The 12,057-nt window shown below is 42.8% G+C and overlaps 1 protein-coding gene across 1 annotated transcript in view; it reads left to right on the top strand.

Moving 5' to 3' along the window:
* CUX1 (cut like homeobox 1) overlaps nucleotides 1–12,057 on the top strand; it is a 359,047-nt gene that overhangs the window by 312,459 nt on the left and 34,531 nt on the right. The window contains 3 exon segments of the mRNA XM_006036637.2: nucleotides 1–268; nucleotides 2,303–2,468; nucleotides 3,155–3,211. The exon segment at nucleotides 1–268 is cut by the window's left edge and continues 23 nt beyond it. Of these exon segments, the coding sequence (XP_006036699.1) occupies nucleotides 1–268; nucleotides 2,303–2,468; nucleotides 3,155–3,211 (491 nt within the window).

Raw genomic sequence — 12,057 nt, 5'->3', positions numbered from 1 at the left:
AGAGTGGCCAAATGCTGAATCTCCATACTCTCAGAGCTCTGAATTGAGCATGACTGGAGCAAGTCGCAGCGAGACACCACAAAATAGTCCCCTCCCTTCTTCACCTATTGTACCTTTGTCAAAGCCATCCAAACCCTCAGTTCCTCCACTGACGCCTGAGCAGTATGAGATTTACATGTACCAGGAAGTGGATACAATAGAGCTAACTCGTCAGGTCAAAGAAAAGCTAGCAAAGAATGGCATCTGCCAAAGGATCTTTGGGGAAAAGGTAAAGAAGTGATTTTTCTTCATTATGTTGACATATTAAACATGCAATGCTCTGTTTTTAAGTTGTTTTTGAATGGACAGAATTAGGAATATGTATAGGAATAGTATATTAGACAGCAACATTTTGCATATTCAGCATTCAAAAATAGGTATTTATAAATGAAAAGTATGAGCCCTAAAACTCTGAAACTGCACAGATTTTCTAGCTTGTTACTTTTGTACAAAAAGTTGTCTTCAATGGTAACAACACAAAGCTAATTTCTCCTGAGCCATAGTCATTTTAAGTTGGATGACATATTAAGGTACAATATTTAGTGCAATGAACTCATGGACTATTTGGTAGCTATCCTTGTCCCCATATAGGGAGATTTAAAAAAATCCTTCTGCCCTACGATCGTAAATTTAGATAAGAATTTTGAGTACAGTCACTACTCATCCAGTCAGTGTCCAGCCCCCCTGTGTACGTTAGTACTTTTCTGAAGAGGCAGATATACATTGTATTATTTGGCATTCTGAAGCCACAGTGCTTTGGATTCTGATCCCTGTACATGTAAACAGATGAGCAGGATTAGAACGGGCCATTATTTGCATGGAAATTACCAAGAAGCACTTAGCAGGCTGCGGATGATGTGTTGGTGATTTAGCCAGTGGCATCAATCTGTCTGGTTCAGTATTGAGCTAACATCCCAACATGAAAATGTGACTCTGCTACTCTAGGTACTATCTAAAATTTACTTTCGGTGGAGGGGGGAAGGGAGTTGATAAAGATTCCTTGGCACCTTTCATTAAAGAATGGATGCTAATTCCATATTCTGAAATGTTACATTAGTTGAAATGTAAAGTTTGGTTAACAGACTGTGATGGTAAACTTAAAAAGGTTCCAAATATCCTTGTAATTTTTTTTTTAAACCATGAAAACCATTTCCTAAAAACTTACCAGCTTAAGACTGGGTCTCTGGATTTCTCTTGCTAGAATTGATGACTTTAAGTTGCACAAAATAATGAAGTATGCAGCTCTGTAGCATCCTTTTGGTGTTCCCAATGACATGACCTCTTGCAGGAAGAACACATGCTCCTAAACTCATGTTTGATGAAGAAAAGCATTTCACTTGCATTATAAAACGCATATTTTGTATTATATAATACCATATTTACTTGATTCTGAGATGAGGTATTTTGTCCATTTTAACAGAGGAGGTGAGCCCTTCATCTTGGAATCGCTTGGGGGAGCTGCTGTGTCTCAGGGTCCAGACCCTACCCGGAGTCAGGGCCATAGCCACAGCTGTTGCCTGCACCCTGCCACCTCTCCCCTGCAGCCTCTCTTTCTCCCAACTCACCCCTCCCACACACAGTCTCTGCTTTCTCACTTCTCCCTCTTTCTGCCCCCTTACCCAGGCTCTACACCAGCAGGCTTTGCCCATGTTGCAGCTCGGGGCACTGAGCATGGCCCCAGCTGAGCCCAGGCTCAGTGCCTCAAGCTAGAGTGAGAATGGACCCTTGCAAAACAGAACAGAAAGGGGTTGGGAAAAGTGGGGAAGCAGAGGCTGGGGGACAGTGGGGAGAGGTTGTATGGTGAAATGGGAGAGGAGGAGCTGTGGGACGGAGGGGAAGGAAGAGGCTGGGGAGGAGAGGTAGAAGGGGAGCACAGGTGAAGGGGGAAGGGGGGGCAGGCACAAGCAAGGGGCAAGCTGCTTGATCTCCCCACACCACCTGTCCCCCTCCCCCCACGACACACACACACTGTCTGCCCCCCCTGCAGCGACCTTCCAATAGTTGGATTCTGTGCACAGAAAAATATAACAAATTTAATACATTTTTCCATTTATAGAATCTAATTATTGAGTGGTCATCTTGCATTCAGAGTAATCTTAGGTTTGAGTAAATATGTTGTGTATTTTGATTCTATTTGTGTACATTCTTCTATGATTAATATATAACTTGACATGGGCAACATACATGAAATAAATGTATTGCAAAAGCTACGCACACCTAAACCAAATATGTTAATATACTGTTCTTGGTTGTATCGCTCCAGGTATTAGGCTTATCTCAAGGGAGTGTCAGCGACATGCTATCTAGGCCAAAGCCATGGAGTAAATTGACGCAAAAAGGCCGAGAACCATTTATTCGCATGCAGCTCTGGCTGAATGGTGAGCTGGGACAGTGCGTCCTCCCTGCACAAGGGCAACAGCAAGGACAAGGTAATTAAAATTCCACCCTGTTATTTGAGTTGAGGAGGAGGAATTCTTTGTAAAGTTGTACAAAGCAAGATTGTTTTTTCCTGTGTTCACTCTGCCATTTGTATAAGTAGAGCTGTCCACTTCTCCTTGACTTCAAAACCTTTTGTTAAGGGACTATCTGGGATTTTACGTCAGAGGGATTAGATTCTTCTCAGTCTGTAAGTGGAACTCAGTGAGTTTTACAATTAAGATGATAGTGTTTTTACAAAAATACAGGGTACAATTCAAGTGACTTTGGATAAAACACTGAAAAGCCATGGAAAAGTTGGATTGAGTTACCTTTTAAGAGGGCTTATTACTGAAGAGACTATTTCTGAAGTTCTCTGAGCAATTAATTTTGTTAACCAATAAAAAAGAAGTAAGCTTAAAAAGGGAAATGGTGGGTTGTGATTCTGGTTTTTACCATTGCTTTTCCAGTGTTGCTTTAAGGTGCGTAGTATCTAGTGATGGGTTTAGAGTAATGCCAGACCACATTTTGCCCTCGGTTACACCTATATAACACTGCCAACTTACATGGGATAGCCTGGCTGTAAACTGAGGTTGGCATTTGGCTAATTGTTTAGCCTATTTAATGTTTTATAGTAGTTGTTTTAGTCATTGGTGGTCTCCTTTATTGTTCCTTGATTTTACTTTTCTCTCTTGTCTAGTCCTTCACTCTGTGACATCGTTGCAGGATTCCCTACAGCAGGGATGTGCGAGCTCAGGTAAGCAGCTAATTTCAAAAGGTATAATGAATGAGTTTGCAACCAATCTTGTTACATTTCTACTGCCTAGAGGACTATGTTGTGTCATCCAGGAGCAGTATTTTTTTTAAGAATCAATTTCTTCCTTCCTTTTTGCTATGGTAGGTTTTAAAAGTGCAAGCATTTAGCAAAATATATTAGGCTAGGAAACTATATCTGATCTAAGAGATCATTGGCTCTGTATTTTTTGCCATAGTTCAGATTATCAGTTTGACATGTGACAATGGCTGTCAAACAGAAGCCTTTCATTTGTAATGTGATCTACATACCCCAGCTGCTTTATTTTTTGGCATATTTTTTCTATGCTCATTTGTTCTATATCTGCTTTTCTTATTTGTAGTTTGAGAAGAGACCATATTATGCATTTATTTTTCAAAGTTTGCTAAATATATAGATTCTCAACCCTTCCTTTTCCTAATAGCAAACTAGGCAAATATGAGTGAAAAGTGCTCATGTAAATGAATTGTTTAAAGGTTTTATGAAGATGAGTACAGTGCAGCAGGGAGCCCAGATATAAAACAGCTGGGTTCCTGCTGTTAGCTACCAAACTCTGCCCACACATGTGGTTTAACCAGTGATACAGTGATACAGTTAACTGATGGATTAATAACATTTGTGATGTGGAGTTTTCTACGATGATCACTCAGGTGCTATATGTTTGAGAGTTTAGCAGTCTGAAATGGAAAGGAAGGACCTACGGTCATCCTGCTTACCCTTTGCTGTTCCAGGACAGGACTTTTTGTCTTATAAGTTGCTCAGTTTAGGCTAAATGTCCCAAATAATGAGGTTTCCACCATTTTGTCTGGGAAATGATTTCACGACCTAGTATATCTCGCTGTAAGGGGGTTTATTCCTCATTTTCAGCCTATATTTTCCTGTGAAGAAAACACTAAGTGTTGAATGTATAAAGATAAAATGCTTCCATTGAAACCAAATATGAAGGTAAAACCTCCTTCTTAAGTAAAATGGGAGACATTCTGTGCAATCTCAGGACTATTGTTTCTTATGTGCAAGCATTTAGGGAACACGTAAACTTCCTGAGGGGTTTTTTTATGCTGTTTTACATTAAAATGTGCAATGGTTGGTTTTTCTATAATATTAGGGTTACCACACGTCTAAGTTTTCCCAGACATGTCCTCTTTTTGGGCCCTCCAATCTCCATCCAGCTGGTGTTTTTTTTAAATTTGAACAAATGTCTGGGATTTTGCTCTGCTTCGCTGGTGGGAGCAGGAGGAGGGCGATTGGAGGCAGGGGCATCACGTGTGTCTTTGTGCATGTGCACACTTGGCCGGCGTGCAGCCAGGCAGGCGGGTGGGACCAGGCTCAGCAGCTAGTTGCAGGTAAGTGTGTGGGGAGCAGGCTGGAAGTGTGGGGCACTGGCAATGCCAAGGGGCTGCAGGTCAGGAGTGAGGGGCAACAGCAGAGACAGGGGGCTGCGGGTCAGGAGTGAGGGGCAACAGCATGGCCTGGGGAAGTGAGGGGGACTGTGGGTCAGAAGTGAGGCAGGAATGGGGGGCTGCTGCTTGGCAGAGAGGGACATTGTCAGCGCCAGGGAGCTATGCTATGGGAGTGAGGTCCCCCTCTGACAGGTGTCGTGGGGGGGGGGGGGGGGGGTTAATATTTTTAAGTATTTTAAAAAATATTAAAGAAAACAGAAAATATAAATACATTTTATAAAGTCACTTATAACTTGGAGGAGTTTCAAATGGGAGGGGAGGGTGAACGGCTCTATTTTCATTATTAATCCATGTGCTGTTCTCTAACAGTAATTAGACAACGGTTGAAAGACAGATCGACAGTGTTGCAGTCTGACCACCTTATAGGTTCCCAGGTGAATGGCTACTAGCTAACAGTTATTTCCTTCAGGAAGTTCAGTTGTGCTAGTGTGATATTGTGTTCTGCTCCCTTGCACCCCCGCGCCTCCCTTCCAGTCTGTCGGTTACTGCCCTTGAGCTAATGTTTTGTAACATGTTAAATTGTTATTAGCTGAATGGAGCATATTATTGATGGTCATCCTTTATTCGTTCCTTAAGGCAAATGAGGGGAAACAGGGAAACATGGATTCATCCCCTTTTGTTGCTTCTTTGTAATGATTGGGGGAAAAAATAATGTAATTGTTTCTATTAGAATTCAGTGCTAATATCTTGTCTATTGGTTAATTCTTGGTGAAACTACTAAGGATATGAAAGCCTAGAACAAGGGACTACATTGTCCTTTGGTGTGCCAAAAAGGATGTGAGGCAAAGATTTTTGCAGGTGATACCTTTTATATCTTTCACTGAAACAACTGCATAGTTGAGAGAGATTTTTTGACAAGCTTGCAGGCACAAAGTACCATTCCTTACATTTGTTTTGACTGGCTTCGTTTGTTAGCACTTTTTTCAACTCAAAACCCTGCCAAACAGTCGGTAAAAACTGATGCATTTGTAAAATGTCCAACTTTGCCCCTTTGCCTGAGGTCTGAAAAAGCACCAACTCCAATTTCCCTGTGCTCCAAGGCTTTTTCCAGCAACGCCATGGAAGGCAAGGTTTTATATGCTTGATTTCTAATTGTAAAAGTTAAGTAAAACAAAACTTGAAATAAAAAGCTTTCAAGACTACTCTTTGTGGTACATTATTAGTGTGTGTGTGTGCGCACGTGTGTGTGTGTAGATCTCTCTGTATAGAGAGAGATCTATATAGAGATATCTGTATCTATAGATAGATATAGATAATCCACACACACACTCTCTCTCTCATCTCTTAAAAAATAAACCAAAAAAGGGCCAAGCACACTGTCTCCTTTCTCAGGTTTCATTTAAGTATTTGCAAGAAATGATGTTGATATCAAAATATAACCTTGTGTTCTTCTGTACAAAGTGTCTGTGAGCTTCTAGCATTGCTCAGTTAATCCAGAAAGCATTGTGAAACTTCCATTGAATAAGTTTTGCACACAGATGGTATCTGTAGATGGTCAAAAATAATATCAGCATGCCCTCTATATTTTCTGCATGCGTCTTTCCACCTAACTGCTCTAATGCCCTTGGGTAAATCTGCCTTTTTAATGATTTATGTGTCAAAAGCATGGACTAATTCACATGGAAAAAAAACCAAATTAATGTCACCCAACTGCATCAGCATTTTCTCTTGGTGAATCTTGCCCTTATTTAGTTGCATTATTGATGGTCAGAGCTGGGTTGGAACTGGATGGTTGCCACATGCATTAGGCAAAGGTATACAAATGAGTATTTTGAACACTTGTATCATACATGACTTCTGTAGTAACTTTACTTGGACTCTTCGGGAGCTTTCCTTAATGAGAATCAGTATTACATCAGACTGTGATGTCTGTCTGTCTTTTTGTTTAATTTTTGGTAAATTGGAAACCAGTGTTGCTGTTTTCCTTCATGTTCCCAGGAAAGATGGATTTTTATTTTACTTTTTTTGTTTTTTATCCTTTGTGAAGGACATCGTCTATATAGTATATTAAAGACTTGAATGTCTTTTTGAGTACATGTTTCTATAAGGGTCTCCTTGTGACCTAATGTGGAAATCTTCATTTGCCAATACAGCTGTGGGTGATCTCGGGGGATTTTGAATTTCCCTTTTGTTTGTCTTCCTTTCTGGGTATCATCCATCATTCCTAACCTCATGCTGCTTAGCAATAGTAATGCTCATGGGAATTGAAGAAAGGATTATAGCAGCATAATATGAGGAGCTAATTAAAGCTTCTTTTTTTTTAAATCAGAATCCAGCTTGAGATAATTGCATATTATCCAGTGATTTAAAACCAAAGATCTACTGTATTGAGATCAACTAAAACATTACATGAAAGCTTCCTTCTTAAAAATAAAGTATTTGTAATGGGGATGATTGATCTTTATCATCTTTTTGGGAAGATGTGTAAAACATTCTGAATACAACTATATAGTTTACTGTTGTAGTGATTTTTGTTGGTACATTAGGAACGACAAGTGAAACCTCTGCACTGTGCTCATTTTGGTGATATCTTGGTACCAGAGGCTAACAGGTAAACTGTAGTTGATACTGGATTGAGTAAACGTCCCCATTCATCCAATAACAAAGTTGTTAGGTGGTTTTCAATCCTGTTTTAATTACTGTTTTGACCTATATGCAGTGAAGACAGGTGTGGTACTTTGCACCTGGATCCATTGAGATCCACAGTCAGTCTGATCTCTTGAGGAAATATATCGAAAAGACACAGGGCATGGAAAAGCTCTAATCCCACTTCTCATTATTCTTTCCTTTAATGTTTATAGATCTGTAGTTTGAAGGAGCACAACTGTCATAGGAGTTCTCTACCAGGTAGTAGAGATTAATCTATTGACAACTTTAATGATTAGCACCATATGCTCATGTGCATGGTCATCTGAGACTGTGACCTTGAGAGACCATCCAAGATTTGGATTCTTTTATCTACAAGGGTAATAACTCCTTGCACTTACTTCTGTAATTGAGTGCAAGCATTCTGGTTAACGAAGTTATTTATGGTTTGAAATGCCGTTAATGAATGTGACTTTATAGCAAGTAATATGGAGAAATGGCATCGCTTGACCTTTTCTGCAGCTGAGTCATAAGACAGAAGTTCCTTATTTAGTTTAAATCAGAATACTTCTTTTTTGTCACTTAAAATTTGGTTGAGGGGGTTATGTTTTATTGGTATGTCAGGTAGGAATATGTTTCAGAGTAGTTTCTTTAAACTGGATTGGTAGCACAACAGAATCAACCTCTTGTTTTAATGTTAAAATATTATTTTAACAGAAGTGGTTGTTTCCATATCATTGCTGTGTAGTGAGGTTGCAGCTCTGAAGTAGCTGGCCTTAGCTGTGTTGATTTCAAGCACTAGGATATCAGTTGGCTTCTTACAAGGCCAGCTGTTATAGTCTGTCTGTTATGCGTATGATCTAATTCTGTGCCATTTCTCTGACATTTGGACCATGAAAACCTCCCTGGCAACCTTTCTAAGATGAATACAGCCAGGAAAATCACTGTCCGTAGCACCTTATTGGGACCTAGAAATGAAGTACAAAATCAGTATTAAACTTAGTTCTTAATGCAACATTGACATCCTCGCTAGAAATAATGTTGTCATTTCTGTTTCTTTTCCAGACCTGTTCTTCAGTCTGTTTTGCATAGCCATTGTTCTGTGTATTTAATTCATGCTTGGTAAATAGTTGATGATTTAAGTGAAAATCCTGCCCTGCCCACTATTATTTTGCATAGTCCCTTAAGTACAGGTGATACCTTTATCACACAGGTATCTATTTATCTTTTGTACATCTTACAACTTCATTTACTAATACCTTTTTCCCTACTCACTTTTACTGGCAATCTAGGTATACTAGCTAAATAGCGATCAAAATTTCTGCAGTCCAATTCCCTCATGTCGATCATCTCTTTACCAGTACCAAAGTGCTTTTGGCATTATAAAATCCCCACTCACGAATGCTAGAGCTGTCAGGAAAGATTTCTTGTAGATGCAACATGGGTACCAAGCAACAATGTTTTCCTATTAAAGTGGAGGGAAGGGAACTTACACAATATCCTGAAATCAAGTTTAACTTACTAGGAAGAATGAATGTGGATCTCTCTCCTCTGATTTGGAGCAGCACACAGTCCTTTGCAGCCTCTGGTTTGTTTGTTTAGTTGTTTCCCTTTTGGTCGGGCTGTGAATACAGATGCTGTAGATCCACTGTCCTGTGTTCTGAGTTTTACGTCAGGAGGCCCCAACTCTGGCATAACAGTACTGTTTCTTGTCACCAGTTCTGCCAGTAGCTTAGAGCAAGTCACTTCATCATTGTGACTCTATTTCTCCATTTGTAAAGACAAAATAATTCCTACCCCATTGATAATTCCTGAGTGTACACGTTAAACTTGAAATAAGATGCCAGTTATTCTTACTGCTGCCATTTTTCCGGTAGGTATAGAAGAATAGCTTAGATACGTTCATGCTCTTAGGTTCTTCTAGCTCAGCACAGTATTTAAAGTGTAAAGAATTACAGTGTTGAAACACTGTTCATGAACTCTTTACTTCTAGAAAGCTTCCATTGGAATTTCTGGCTGTAATATATTTCAGGATCGTTCTAAATATGTAATCTCTTTGATAACTTATTCTTTCCAATCTTAACTCGGACCTGGTCTATTAAGTTGATAGCCCTCAACTTGTGTTTCTATGTTTTATTGTTTTTTATTCATTAATATTCATTTTTCTGTATTCCTCCTTTGTTTTGGCATTTTACCTTATCCAAGAGGACCCCCCCCACCCTCTTACCTTCCCGTTTTTTATGTCACCAGTGGACCTTTCTGCCAGCTGTGAACTCCAGGAGTGAGCTTGGTGGGAAAGAATGGTCTCATGTTTTAATATCAGTCTTAAAGCAGCTGACTCCAAGTCAGCAAGCAGCAGTAATATTAAAGAAGGCATCAGTATTCATATTGTGGTGCTGGAAGGTCTGGTAGCTTGAAGGAAAGAGAAAAGTCAGGAGGGTTAGACAGCTGGGACGAAGGTCAGGCACTTTTCAGTGAATTGAGAGGGGGTCTGGAGGGTGTGCAGCTGTGAAAAGTCAGGAAAGGCACTTATCACTAGGGGACACACATTTGTCGCTGGAAAGAGGTCATGCTGGTCTTCTGGTTACTTGGAGAGGAATCTAGCATGTCTCTTCATAGGAAGCTACAAGGGTTTAGCCTCTGGGGGAAGTCCTGTCAGGGTGCTTGTCTGGTGGTTATGGTGATGGGATGTTCCATTTCATTCCCTTAAGCCAGTGGTTCTCAACCTTTTTGGATTCCAGGCACCTCTCCTTAACTCTTGTGAATTGAGCGGCACCCCATTTGAGAAGCTCAGTTCTTTATTATTGTTCTTACCTCTTTGTAGAGGAGCCAGGCAGTGGAGATGGAGCAATGGCTAGATAGGGACTGAGCCTTTGGTGTGCCATATCTGCTTTTCTTCTCATACCTTGAGGCACCCTTCAAAGAACCTCACAGCACCCCTGTGTGCCCGGGGACCCTGGCTGAGAATCAGGTTGCTGCCTCAGGTTACGCTCATAGATGCATCCAACTGATACAAGAACATAAGAATTGCCATTTACGGGTCAGACTACAGGTCCATCCTGCCCAGTAGGGGTGTGCAAAACGAGCCGTATTCAATTCGGATTTGGATTCGGCCCGAAGTGTGGACAGTGATTCGATTTGTTGATTTGTTGACATAATTTGGAGGGAACCCCACAACACCAGTGGGGCCCCTCCACCAGCAACATCACCTGCGCTCCTGCTAGCTGCTCCAGCAGCACCCCTGTGTTTACCCTCCTATGGCGAGTCCTGTGCTGCATTCCTGTTCGCCGAGTGTTTTGTGTATGGCTGAGTAAACCAGCAACATGCTTCCCCCACCCCCCATGTGTGTCCTTGTTTGGTTTCTTGTGCGTGTCCCCCAGCCCATCTCTCTCGCACACATGCAGCCCCCCCACCCAGTGGAGCCAGAGGAGGCACCCTGGACTCCCTACAGGTGGGGATGGGGGAAGCGCACAGCTCCCCCTCCTGCACCCCACTTGACTCCTTCCCACCTAGCCTCCCATGGCAGGGCAAGAGCTCCCTGAGGGGGCTGCCAAGCTGGAGGCCCCCAACCAGGGGACAGCCAAGGAGACGGGGGAAACCTCACAGGGCCAGGGGACTCCCCCTGGGCAGTTTCCCCAGGAGAGGACCACAGGGCCCCCCAAACCCAACCTGGGCTGCTCCTCCTCCTCCACGGTGGGGTGGGAATGGTAAAGTGTCTGCAAACAGCCAAATTAGTACCACCTACAGAAACTATCGGTGCCTCTTAGCCTTCTCCCAGCTCTGCAAGCCCAGTTGCTCAGCCCAGCAGCTAGGGCTACACTTTCTGCCTTCAGGCGCTGCAGAGGCTTGGGCACAGTGCCAGTTAGCCAGGCAGTGTGGTGCCTGGTCTTTCTCAGCTGCCTCTGGGACTTGTGATATGATCAGCAGCTCTTCTACCTTGGAGGTCTTCCCAAGCAAGACCTGGAGGAGCTGCCAGTTTTCTACCAGGACCTCCTCAGGGGCTGGAGGCTGGTCTCCATCTCTAGTTGCCAGGGCACTAACTTCCTCGCTGAGCCTCTGCTGACAAATCCCCAGCTGGTGGGGCTGGTGCCGATGGTGCCTTCGATGACCTGGAGGATGGTCCTGGCCAACATCACTTATATCAGAGACCTCCTGGACTATGTCAAGCAGGTCCCTGGTGGCCTGGCACATGGAGCTGCCCACATTGTGTGCTCTCTGCCACTTACTCCAGGAGGTAAAGGCTGCCCTGCCACCCACTGCTTTCACCTATATCAACCAGGTTGTGCGCAAAGACAGTCCCCGTTCCACAATATCCCCAGCCCTCCAGAGGTAGTTGTGGGGCTGATGCCCCTATAGGTGGCTCTACATACTTGTGCTCCACACAGTCCATCATCCAGTCTTTGTGTCCTGCCTGGATAACAAATGGTGGGACTCTCTAGGCGAGGACCAGGGGCAAGCGTCCCTGGTGGACAAGTCTGTATTTCACCCTGATTCCACGAGCCACCAGGGACCTCAGCTGGTGGCTCTTGCATGCAGCTATTGCCGCGGTAGTGTATGTGGTGCACTTTACAGACACCGCCAACCACTGCTCCTTTTGCCAATGGGGAGACCCTGGCCCACTCCTACAGCTCCTTCAGCACCTTCTTCTGAGATTATGGCTGCATATCTCCTCACACCTTTTTGTTATGCACTCCTCATCTGTGGCCCCATCAAGCCCTGGGACCTCCTGGTTAATCTTTTCCTGGCTCTGGCCAGGCTGGCTAT

Source organism: Alligator sinensis, unplaced genomic scaffold (assembly GCF_000455745.1).
Source record: "Alligator sinensis unplaced genomic scaffold, ASM45574v1 scaffold1472_1, whole genome shotgun sequence".
NCBI lineage: Eukaryota > Metazoa > Chordata > Crocodylia > Alligatoridae > Alligator > Alligator sinensis.
This window is presented reverse-complemented; position numbering and strand designations above follow the sequence as displayed.